The 12,821-nt window shown below is 38.8% G+C and overlaps 1 protein-coding gene across 2 annotated transcripts in view; it reads left to right on the top strand.

Annotated features, from left to right (window-relative positions):
* Window positions 1-12,821, top strand: part of LOC126092071 (rab3 GTPase-activating protein non-catalytic subunit) — a 217,495-nt gene that overhangs the window by 159,777 nt on the left and 44,897 nt on the right. For both annotated transcript variants that reach the window (XM_049907488.1, XM_049907490.1), the window contains exons 19-20: window positions 6,643-6,816; window positions 6,935-7,116. In XM_049907488.1, coding sequence (XP_049763445.1) covers window positions 6,643-6,816; window positions 6,935-7,116 — 356 coding nt within the window. The remainder of the gene's footprint in view (window positions 1-6,642; window positions 6,817-6,934; window positions 7,117-12,821) is intronic.

Genomic DNA, 12,821 nt, shown 5'->3' with positions numbered 1-12,821 from the left:
CTGCTCTTAGTATCTGCTGTCATTTTGCTGGCAAGGTAAAGTGACGTGAGCTGTTATTGGCTGACAAAAGCACACCACAATATTGATTTCAGTGTTTTGGAAACTAACATGCTGTGTTTGGTGGAATTCGTCTTTATACTTTCATCACACGAAAATATGCAGTGTACATGTTACTGTGCATCAAAGATCTTTCCAAAAACACTTAACGGGCATTTTTCACCTGTGAAAAAGTGTATTTTTAACTGGGAAATCTGGAAATTTTTTTCCTTGTCTACGTATTATAGACCCTGAATAAGTTTCCTTGAGATGAAAAAGCTTATGTTCTTGAATCTACACGGTTCTAGAAAGTATCACTTGTGTGAAACTTAGCTTTCCCTTTTCTTACAATATCTTACAAACTCTGTATGAAGGGCAACAAGCATATTTCATATTTCTAGATTTCCGAAAGGTGTTTGACACAGTGCTACGGTACAGGCTGTTAATGAAGGTATGAGGTTATGGAATATCTTCCCAGATAAGAAAATGGTGTGAAGACTTCTTAAGGAAGTGTGTTGCCCTCGACTGTCATCAGAAGTGCCCCAGGGAAATATGATAGGACTGCTATTATCTCCATATACATAAATGATTTGAATATAATAGAGGAAAACATTCCACGTGGGAAAAATATATTTAAAAAGAAAGATGATGAGACTTACCAAACGAAAGCGCTGGCAGGTCGATAGACACACAAACAAACACAAACATACACACAAAATTCAAGCTTTCGCAACCAACGGTTGCCTCGTCAGGAAAGAGGGAAGGAGAAGGAAAGACAAAAGGATATGGGTTTTAAGGGAGAGGGTAAGGAGTCATTCCAATCCCGGGAGCGGAAAGACTTACCTTAGGGGGAAAAAAGGACAGGTATACACTCGCGCACACACACACACATATCCATCCACACATACACAGACACAAGCAGACATTTGTCAAATGTCTGCTTGTGTCTGTGTATGTGTGGATGGATATGTGTGTGTGTGTGTGTGTGTGCGAGTGTATACCTGTCCTTTTTCCCCCCTAAGGTAAGTCTTTCCGCTCCCGGGATTGGAATGACTCCTTACCCTCTCCCTTAAAACCCATATCCTTTTGTCTTTCCTTCTCCTTCCCTCTTTCCTGACGAGGCAACCGTTGGTTGCGAAAGCTTGAATTTTGTGTGTATGTTTGTGTTTGTTTGTGTGTCTATCGACCTGCCAGCGCTTTTGTTTGGTAAGTCTCATCATCTTTCTTTTTAAATATACATAAATGATTTGATGGACAGGGTGAACAGCACTCTGTAGCTGTTTGCTGACGATGTTGTGGTGTACGGGAAGATGTCATCATTGGTATGAGGAATGGCAGTTAGTTCTAAATGTGGAAAAATGTAAGTTAATGCAAATGAGTAGGAAAAACAATCCTGTAATGTTTGAATACAACATTAGTAGTGTGCTGCTTAACACAGTGAGGTTGGTTAAATATCAAGGGATAATGTTGCGAAGCGATGTGAGATTTTTTTTCCAGTAGGTTTAATCAACACATGCTTCTGAAACTTAAATTGGTATCCTTGGTGGGAAAGGAGGTTCTTTTTGAGGAATGCTAACGAGAAAATTTAGAAAACCAGCATTTGAAGCTGACTGCAGAATGATCCTACTGTCACTATCAAATGTTCATGTAAGTACCACGAACATAAGAGTAGAGGAATTAGGGATCATGCAGAGTCATATAGACAATCATTTTCCCTCACCTGTTTGCAAGGGAAATAGGAAGGGAAATGACTAGTAGTGGTACAGTGTACCTTCTGTCATTCATCGTACGGTGATGTAGATCCTCGAGGCCGACTGACAAAAAGAATATTAAATATTGTAGTTTTTGACTTCAGTAATGAGCCAAGTTTTCACTAAAACTATGTACCGTATTTACTCGAATCTAAGCCGCACTTTTTTTCCGGTTTTTGTAATCCAAAAAACCGCCTGCGGCTTAGAATCGAGTGCAAAGCAAGCGGAAGTTCTGAAAAATATTGGTAGGTGCCGCCACAACTAACTTCTGCCGTCGAATATATGTAGCGCTACAAGGGGATGCTTTGTAGGCACAGAGATAAATACTGGCGCCAAAATCTCTGCGTCAGTAAATAAAGTAAAAAAAAAAAAAAATGGTGGAAGACGAGCTTTTTTCTCCGCCCCGAGTTTCGACCACTACATTTTCGTACATTATCCAACGAAGTAAATACAAATTCCGTATTGTTCATCTTCGAATGTAGCAGAATTACAATGTACTACGAAAATCCGACTGGCAAGACTGTTTGGGATGTTTGTCAATATGGCCAACTCTACGTGTTGAATTTTTTACTACCTGTGAGAAGAGGTGGTTGCTAATAGGAACCTGACGAAATGTGAATCACATGCAGTATTCTCTTCACCATAAGAATAATATGAATGTAAACATTATGCCACGTATTCTTTCGTGTTTGCTGCTATTTCATTTAAATCCTATCTGCCTAATAAACTACGAAACTAGAGTGAGACAACAGCAAACGCGGAAGAATATACGTATCGTGTCATGTTTACATTCGTATTTTTCTTATGCCTAATAGTGATACAGTCAGAAATTAAGCACGGCAACTGATTAGATTTTTAAATCTAAGATGACTAATTCCTGTGCAGAATTTGACATACTAGAGAAGCGGCCGCAAAGATTTTCAAACGGAGAAAAATTTTCGCCTAACTCTCGTTCAGAACATATTCTGTCATATGCAGTCTATTATTTGGTTCTTGTTGATCATTATCAAAGAAAGCAGTGAAAGTAACAACAAATAGCAGTCTCTTGCCATTGTTTCGCTAGTGAGACGATTCCTCTCTTTTCTTTTTTTTTTTAATTGTAAGCGGCGGTAGCACGCACAAAAGCAAGTCATGCCGCGCGCGGCGACAGGCCGTAAACACGCACTATCAGAATGAGACAAACAGTGCATGACACAGTACAGTAATGCATTTTCAGCTCAGAGTGGCGTAAACACCTATAACAAAGAAAACGGCACTTATCAGATCAAAGCAAAATAAGCAATCGATTCGAACCAGACGAAGCACGTGAAAAGGAAGGGTACCCGTATAAATACGGACGGAGCGCCTGACGTATAGCAATGGCTACCTGGTAAAACTTAACTGTTAAGCTTACGACTCGAACCAAACTCCTGTAGCTGTATCGTCATTCATTCGACCTAAATTGTGTCTCGTATTACAATGGACCAACTTTGTTTTGATTTGGAGGTGCGGCCTAAAACTTTTCTCTCCTCTTGAATTTCGAGTCTCAAATTTCAGGTGCGGCTTAGATTCGGGAAAATTTTTTTCCTCGATTTCGAGTCTCATTTTTCGGGTGCGGCTTAGATTCGAGTGCGTCTTAGATTCGAGTAAATACGGTAACAGTTAATTCTGGCATATGAGAATTCAGTGTTGATACAAAATGGGGAAAATTGTGGGTGTGTTGAGTTCTCAGTAGGAAGACTGCACTAAATAAGTATGAAGGCACAATACCTCGCCACACATCACTCAGTTAATGACAGTTTTGCTTGGCCCTTTAATAGCTGGAAATGTGAAGTTGTAGAACTAAATGTTAACAACAAACTAGATTTTCATCAGTAGCCTTTATTATTATTATTATTATTATTATTATTATTATTATTTGTCCACATCAGTGACACAAAAGGATTCTTTGTAATTAAAGTTATCATTGAGAGAATATTTTATTTAACTGCAAAGCCAATAATTTGACCTGTCTTTTCTTCTGATACTGTTGTGGTAATTCTCTCTTACATATAGGATGGAAGCTGAACTTGATGAGCAAGAGGATGCAGTGATTAACACACACGACTCACGTTTAGTAGTGCAGACTCACGTTTAGGAGTAGTGCAGTTCACATCATTCTCTGGCCATTCTGGTTTAGGTTTAAGTGGTTTCCCTAAACCACTTCGGCCATATGCTGAGATGGTTCCTTCGAGAAAGCCACTACACATACCATTTGCCATGATCATCCTCTCTGAGCATATATACTCCACTGGTTATGACCTGAATGTCAACAGGACTCTTAAATGTTAATCTTCCTTCCTTCCCATTGAATCAGTGTGCTGTTATTTCTAGCAGCTGTCCTTCCTTCATCTGTTGCTCATGTTTCATATAATTTATTTGCTGAAGTCGAATTTATTATTGTTCAGGTATTTACTTCTTACACTATGTTGTTATTTGTAATATGGTCTAAGGTAGCTATTTTGATAACTCTACATCTTACGTCCCAAACCATCTTGAGGGTACTTCAGGTACAACTATGAATTACCCTTTTTCCATCCACAAATTGTGTACAGGAAGAATAGCTGTTTGTAAGCCTCCATATGACTTCAAATTTATATAGTTTTCCTCTCAATGGTAATTGCAGAAAATTGTGTGTGTGTGTGTGGGGGGGGGGGGGGGCAGTATGCTTTTTAACTCTTTGCAAAATACACACTCGTGGAATTTTAATGGTGAACTTCTCCGTAATATACAATTCCTCTCTTTCATTGTTTATTGTGGGAATTTGTTGACAATCTCTGTGATGCTCTCACCCTTACCAAAGCTATAGTACATTCACAAGCATTCGGCATTATTTTTTAATAGGAAAATCCACAATGCAACAATTTGACTTGTTCCAGAAGAATATCTGTTGCTAATGTTTTTTTCATCCATCCCACTCAAAGAGTTTAGAATTGATCCTGCCAAAAACTGATGAAGGAGGTGACCAAGCTGTTAGCTGATGTTATTGGGTGACTTCTGGTGCCAGTATCTTGTGACTGTTGTCAATATCGCTGTGACCCCAGCCATATGGTTCATTCTATTTCTGGTTATTGATGGTGTATCATGAAATCAAAGTGCCTGTTCATGTGCAATGCATTATGTTTGTTTATGTTGAGGGTCACCTATCAGTCTCTATATCAAGCAGAAGGACTCTGCAGCTCTTCCTGTATCTCAGTAAAAATTTATGTTGTTGTGACTTCCTGATATTCAGAATTTCCAACATTATCCACCAGGTCATTTTATATATGTGCTGTGAATTATGAGCTGCCAGTAACACACTCTTGAAGTACACCCAAGTCTACTTTTACATCTGTTAATTTTACCCCACTAAGGGTGACACAAGGTCAGTCCAGTATCCCATAAGCTCATATTTGTTTTTCTGTGTATTGGATGCTCTCCAGGAGTCAAGGAACATGGCATAAATCTGGGTGTCCATATTAACTGCCTCCTGAATCTCGTGAAGAAACTGAGTTAGCTAAATTTCACAGTATGAATTGTTAGCTATCTTTAAATACAGCTAAAGTCATGTTATAACAGTTCCTTTTCCGTCTCTCAAATGCAGTTGTTTCTGGCATAACGTGGCGGAGTCTTGTTTATAGTGGAATACCAATGGTTCCCATCGTTGACTTCTTGTATGGAACTGTCATTCAGTTCCTATCAAGTGTTTAACTATTTGTGATTCGTTAATATTTTTTCCTTCTATTTCTTTTTTCACATTTTACTTCTTATTGTTAACTTCACTTCGTTGTTTCTTAACAGTGTCTACTTTAATGTGACTTGAAAAAAATGTGCTTCTCACTTTATAGTCAGCATTTTTTTGAAACTTCCTGGCAGATTAAAATTGTGTGCCGGATCGAGACTCGAAATCGAGATCTTTGCCTTTCGCGAACAAGTGCTCTACCATCGACTCACGCCCCGTCCTCACAACTTTACTTCTGCCAGTATCCCGTCTCCTACCTTCCAAACTTTACAGAAGCTCTCCTGCGAATCTTGCAGAACTAGCACTCCTGAAAGAAAGGATATTGCGGAGACATGGCTTAGCCACAGCCTGGGGGATGTTTCCAGAATGAGATTTTCCCTCTGCAGTGGAGTGTGCGCTGATATGAAACTTCCTGGCAGATTAAATCTGTGTTTCACTGATCGCTACCAACAGCAAATGATCAATTAAAATCGAGCATTACGTGAAAACTGACCAGAATATGGAAAAAGGCAACACAAATTCATATTTCTCCCTGATAACGCCCCATCACACACAGCAAAACAGGTCAGGGAAATGATCGAGGCATTCAGTTGGGAAATATTAGGGCATGCGGCTTATTCTCCAGACTTGGCTCCATCTGATTATCATATGCTTGCATCATTGGGACACACTGTCGCGGAACAACACTTCAGTACATATGAAAATGGCTTGCTGACTCATTCTCTTCAAAAGAACAACTGTTTTTTTGGCGTGGCATTCATAGCCTGTGGGAGAGATGAAAGAAATGTATAAATAGCAATGGATATTATCTTGAATAAAATATTGTTTTATCAGTTGCAAACAACAGATGCGTAATTATTGCAACAAAATTCCGGTCTCATTCTTTTACACCTAGTAAATATGTGTAGATTTACTTGCACTTGACTTGTAAATTTTCAGTATCCAGTCAGCGTTCTTTTCATTTTCTCTCTCTCTCTCTCTCTCTCTTTTTCAAAAAAAAAGAAGTGTTACACGTTTTATTGTGGAAATTAGAGTAGGGTAAAGTTAAGTACTGTGTTTCTGCTCTGTTGTTTCACATTATCATTTGCATTAATTTTATAATTTCATTGCTTACAGAATTCCTGGCAATCTTAAAACACCATTTTCCTTATAGTTTGTCATCGAGTATACTCTTAGCCAATCTTTGTTGGGAATACATTCTTCACTGGCAGCATAATCCCGACAACATGGTAGCACTTCATTCAGCAATACATTGCCTGAATATCATTCCATCTGTCCACATGAAGCATGGTAAGGGTTTGGTGGAATGATTTTACATTACATGAAATATTTTTGAATGGCACATCTGTACAGTTTACAAAAATATTTAACTAGTCTTTTAATTAGTTGTATTATGTTTTTTTTGAAGGAATATGCAGCCTTATATGGTCAATGCATCTGAAACAGAGATTTGAGTCTGCTGCTAAGCTGATACACAAAGCAGGAAAAATTCCAAAAGAAACAAACTGTTATCAGGATGTTGGAATATCAGACATTCATATGACAGAATTCCTTGGAACATGTGCTGACTTCCTGAATCTTTTCATGGATGTGAGTAAAAATTGTCATCATCTTACAATATTGCCCCATTTTCCATGAGATGTTTGTGTTTGTTTCTACATAATTAGTTGAAATACATAAGAGAATTAAAGATGATACTAAGTGAGAGTGTCTAACTTGGCTGACTTCATTTGAAATCACTCAAAATAAAAAAGTTTTGTTGCCTACATTTCACATATTGAAAAAAGTAGTGTAAGGAAGTATATAATGAAAAAGGGTTCCCAGAAAATTTTCACAAACTGGCATTGGTAGGAAAGGTGGGATAAAAATTTGTTTCCACTATTACTTTTTTATTTATGAATCAGTTTTATTCAATTTCATGTCATTGGAAAGATAAAATGATCAACTATGGTATAAAATTATAAATATTCTGGACTTATGCTTGCAAATGTTTAGAAACCTGTAATGAAAGTTATTTCTAAAGTGTTTTTTTTTTCCAAATTTACACTTTTACTGAAACTTTCATAATATTAATTCTGTTTCTGGCTTCTTCCTTACATGTTTTGACATTTCACCGTTATGAAAAGAACCTTATGTAAAAGGCAAAGCACACAGTGACAAACATATTTACACCACAAACTGATTACAATAATATAGATGGCAGAATTTGCACTTATCAGACCACTGTTGATGAAAGTATCACATCCAATTCACTCTTACTAAGCACAAGTGCAAACTGGCTCATGTGCAGCAGTAGAATGATAAGTGAAACTGCACTGCCAGATGGTGCATATGTGTAGTATGTGGCATTGCAGTGGAAGGAATACATGTTTTTTCACATTTAAAACAAATGACATGTATATATTTTACAATCGTATGCAAGCCCCCATGCATATATGGCATTCACTTAATGTAATATAACAAAATACACTCAAACCATTACAGTTGCCAATAGTATCACCAGGGCATGCAGGATCTGGGCAGTCATGAATTGAAATGATACCTAAAACAAACATAAGCATATTAAAGAAACATGGGTTTGGGCTAATGTAAGAAGGTCTCTTGGACTTACAATGTGATTGTCATTTGGATGCTGTAAATTTACTCTTTTCCTAAAGATTTATCACCGATTCCATCACATGGATTTTTACCATTACTAGTGCCAAAAAATAAGTAAAATAAAATTCATTTTTCAGTTATCCCATGATCTTGCTTGTGATGGCACAAATTTACAAAGTTCTTAACATTTTTATATTGTGTACGTCTGCCACCACTGAAATAAATGACATGCTGGATGTGTACTAGCTATTCCATTATATAGGTGAGAGCACTTTTCTGGAAAAGTAGAAAGTGTTTGCATCATGTTGCAAACAGTCACTTGTCCAACATAATGGCATTGACATTATGCAATCCACTGTTTTATAATTAACAAGAAAAGGATGAAGGGTAACTTGATTGATCTCTAGAGAAATCCTTGTGCAACAACAAGAAGAAAACCTGTATATCGTTTACTCAAATTCCACTATAACAATATGTGAAATATCAGGGAGTGCTTATTTGATTGATTTTAAGAAGCAACTCTGAGATTTCAATGTGTAAAGATGTTGTTTCAAGTTCTCAAGTGTTTGGATGAGATATTATTCATCGACTGTCTTCATTAATGAGTCCAGTGTAAATCAATCAGTTTGAATCCATTGCCAGCTCCAGTAAAAATTTATGCAGTTCATATTCTGCAGGAAGTATTCTTGGTAGAAAACAATGTGTAACATGCGCTCACCATTTTCCAGATTACAAACAAGTATCTGTAAGAGTTTAGTGCATGGTTCTACAAGAGCTGCGTACATCATAAGTTTCACATTTTGGTGCTAATAGCATACACATGCATGCAATCGAGAAGGTACTATATAGTATTTTATTAGCATACACAGGTGTTACACTTTCCTCGGCTGTTTATGGAACACATTCTTTTTGGTGAAGCTAACTAAACTGTAAAGACCAATTTTATCAGAAGGATATTTTTTTCAAAAGATAAGTACACATTTTTCAGATTATGCATTTTTTTTTTATCTAAACGTAGGTTTTCCTGACTAATAGTGCTGACAATATCTTCTCCAGGTGGGTTCGTTGAAATTCCACAGTGTTTTGATGAGTATTCTGGCAAAGTGTCAATCATGCAGGTGTGCCATATATACAGGGTGTAATAGGTGTAAGTGCAGACATTTTTATTGCTGACTGAGGACAGTGTACTGAACAACATTACATCAATATTTCCTTAATTTGTAGACTAATTATTGTAGCTATTAGGATTGGTATGCTTTTAGATGGCTGAGTACATCCAAGTACATGTAGAAAGAGCAAGCCATTAATTCTTAATTTACCGTGGGCAGCAGGTCAGCTGTGGAATTGTGGATGCAAAACAGTTAGTCTATTCTGGTAGGCATAGTCTACTTCTTGATGCAGTTACAACCGTGCAGAAAACATCAGGTCATAAATTACATGAAGTGTTTGTGGGAAGACCTTTCAACACTCGCACAAAAAATGATAAACACCCAGAAAAATAATAAACACACTGATGTGTGTACATATTAAGGTATCACATATAACCACTCCTTCCTTGTGGTGCACAGGTTGACATAGAGCGGACTGCTGTTTGACTGTCAGCGCATTCAGTCTTATGCAGACTCATAAAGTACCAACTGTTGGTTGTGGTCTTGGGGTGTAGTTGCTAGTGCAGGCTACTGTGACAAACTTAGCTGCTAGCCGTCGTCCTTGTTGGTGAGATTCCAATGGATCCTTATCTCACTTGATTCTTTAATGATGATCTACCATATAACATTAGCTTAGCACAACATTTGAATATATGTCCTTCATTGGGGCTGTGTTCTGCCAACGCTGACCTATTATTGTGTCACATAAGTGTCTTATGCAATGTTGCAAGATGCAGCATTGTGTTTGCCTGAAACAGTGGAGGCCACACTCACAAGGGAAGCTAAATATACCAGATATTTGCAGTTGTAGCATGTCCTTCCCATACCAAGTATATCTCTTATTTTTTGTGGTGCTCAATAGACAACTTTGATGTCCATTTTTCTGAGGGTTCTCGCAATTTTGCCTGAAGGAGGCTCTATACAGAAAATAAAGGCAAGTTTCTCTTTCTCTACGTCTTCTTTGCAGATGGTTGTATCATTCATTTTCTTCAGTGCACATCTAATCTGGTCTTTGCAGTACCTATTTGGTGAAACACCTCTTTTAAGGTGTTGCTGCATAACTGGGAGGCTCTCTTTTTCACAGATGGCACATGCCCCACAATGAAGCTAGAACAGAATGGATGTTTTCCATTTTCAGACATTCTAATAAAAAAGAGAAGCTGTTGTACACTAGAATATGCAGTCTACAAAAAGAAAGAAAACACACACACATGCGCGCGCGCGCGCGCGCGCACACACACACACACACACACACACACACACACACACACACACACACACACACACACACCTGTACCAAATGCAGTGAAGTGTCATCATCCAGCACAGTGGTAAACTGTCCTAGCAACTCTACTAAACAAGGCACATGCCATTTGTGACAGTGTGTGTCTCCCAGCTGAGCTGCAATGCCTTAAAGATGTGTTTTTCCAAAATTGGTGTAGTAAAGCAAAGATTAGACATACATTCAAGAGAATGAATGATGCACTCATTTGCAAAGAAGAGGTAGAGAAAGAGAAACTCACTGTTATCATTCCATGTATTGGGTCTCCTGCAGACGAATAATGAGAATCCTAGAACCACTCATCAAAGCCATCTTTCAACTACTACAAAAACCGAAGATGTGCTTCGGTCAGTAAAGGACAAATTTAAGTTGCAAGTACCAGGTACATATAGATCCCTTGTGAGTGTGGCCTGCAATATGTTGGGCAAACACAGCACTTTATCTTGGAATGCTCTGTGGAACTCATTGGATGCATACATCTGGGCCATAGAGATAAGTCAGCAGTGGCAGGACATAGCCCCAATGAATAACATACCTTTGGATTTGAGGAAACAAAAGTGTTGTGCCGAGCTAGTGGCTTTTGGGAGAGTGTTATTAGATAAGGCTCCATGACAATCTTGTTAATAGGAGAGAGGGTTAGCACCTAACCTACCTTTGAGACTTGAACAGCAGTCTGTCCCCCACAATGCGATGCTGACCGCCATATCAGGGTGAAGAGGTAGGGAAGGCAGCCATCACTTAGGTATCTACACTGCAGCACCAAAGAAACTGGTGTAGGCATGCATATTCAAATACAGAAATATGTAAATCGGTAGAATACGGCACTGTGGTCGGCAATGCCTATATAAGACTCCGAGTGTCTGGCACAGTTGATAGACCGGTTATTGTTGCTACAATGGCAGGTTATCAAGATTTAAGTGAGTTTGAAGGTGCTGATATAGTCAACACACAAGTGATGGGACACCGCATCTCTCAGGTAGCGATGAAGTAGGAATTTTCCCATACAACCATTTCATGACTGTACTGTGAATATCAGGAATCTGGTAAAACATCAAATCTCTGACATCGCTGCAGCCAGAAAAAGATTGTGCGAGAACGGGACCAACAACTACTGAAGAGAATCGTTCAGCGTGAGAGAAGTGCAACCCTTCTGCAAATTTCTCCAGATTTCAGTGCTGGGCCATCAACAAGTTTCAACGTGGGAACTATTTAACGAAACATCATCAATATGGGTTCTAGGAGCCAAAGGCCCATTTCTGATCCTTGATGACTGCACAGCACAAAGGTTTATGCCTCGTCTGGCATGTAAACACCGACATCGGACTGTTGATGACGGAAACATGTCACCTGCTTGGGCGAGCAGGCGACAGATGGACGTGTACGGGTACGGAGACTACCTCATGAATCCGTGGACCCTGCATGTCAGCAGGGGATGTTCAAGCTGATGGAGGCTCTGTAATGGTGTGGGGCGTGTGCAGTTGGAGTGATATGGGCCCGTGATGTGTCTAGATATGACTCGGACAGGTGACACGTACGTAAGCGTCACTCTGCATCCATTCGTATCCATTGTGCACTCCTTGGGCAATTCCAGCAGGACAATTCAACACCCTACACGTCCAGAATTGCTACAGAGTGGCTCCAGGAACACTCTTCTGAGTTAAAACACTACTGCTGGCCACCAAACTCCCCAGACATGAACATTATTGAGGATATCTGGGATGCCTTGCAATGTGCTGTTCAGAAGAGGTCTCCACCCTCTCGTACTCTTATGGATTTGGGGACAGCCCTGCAGGATTCATGGTGTCATTTCCCTCCAGCACTACTTAAGACATTAGTTGAGCCCATGCCATGTCGTGTTGTGGCACTTCTGTGTGCTTGTGGAGGTCCTACACGGTATTAGGCAGGTGTACTGGTTTCTTTGGGTCTTCAGTGTATATGTAGAGACAGAAGACTCATTGTGCTTTTGTTCACTGCCAGGTCTCTGTAGACATTCTGCAAGTGCCTACGAATATCTGTGATGCTCTGGTTTTCCGCAGAAAGGAACTCTGTGACAGCTCTCTGCCTGGAAAGCACCTTCATTACAGATGCTATTTTGAAGACTATATATAATGCTGCCACCTAATGGAATTCATAAAACTAAAGGGCTGAAGCAGGAATATTCCATGATGTCCCACAACAAATTTTTCATTCTTTTATTTTTTTATTTTAATTTTAATTTTTTATTTTATTTTATTTATTTATTTTATTTTATTTATTTTAATTAATTA

The sequence above is a fragment of the Schistocerca cancellata genome, chromosome 7 (assembly GCF_023864275.1).
Source record: "Schistocerca cancellata isolate TAMUIC-IGC-003103 chromosome 7, iqSchCanc2.1, whole genome shotgun sequence".
Taxonomy (NCBI): domain Eukaryota; kingdom Metazoa; phylum Arthropoda; class Insecta; order Orthoptera; family Acrididae; genus Schistocerca; species Schistocerca cancellata.
Note: the sequence above shows the minus strand (reverse complement) of the source record. Positions and strands in the feature narration are given on the sequence as shown.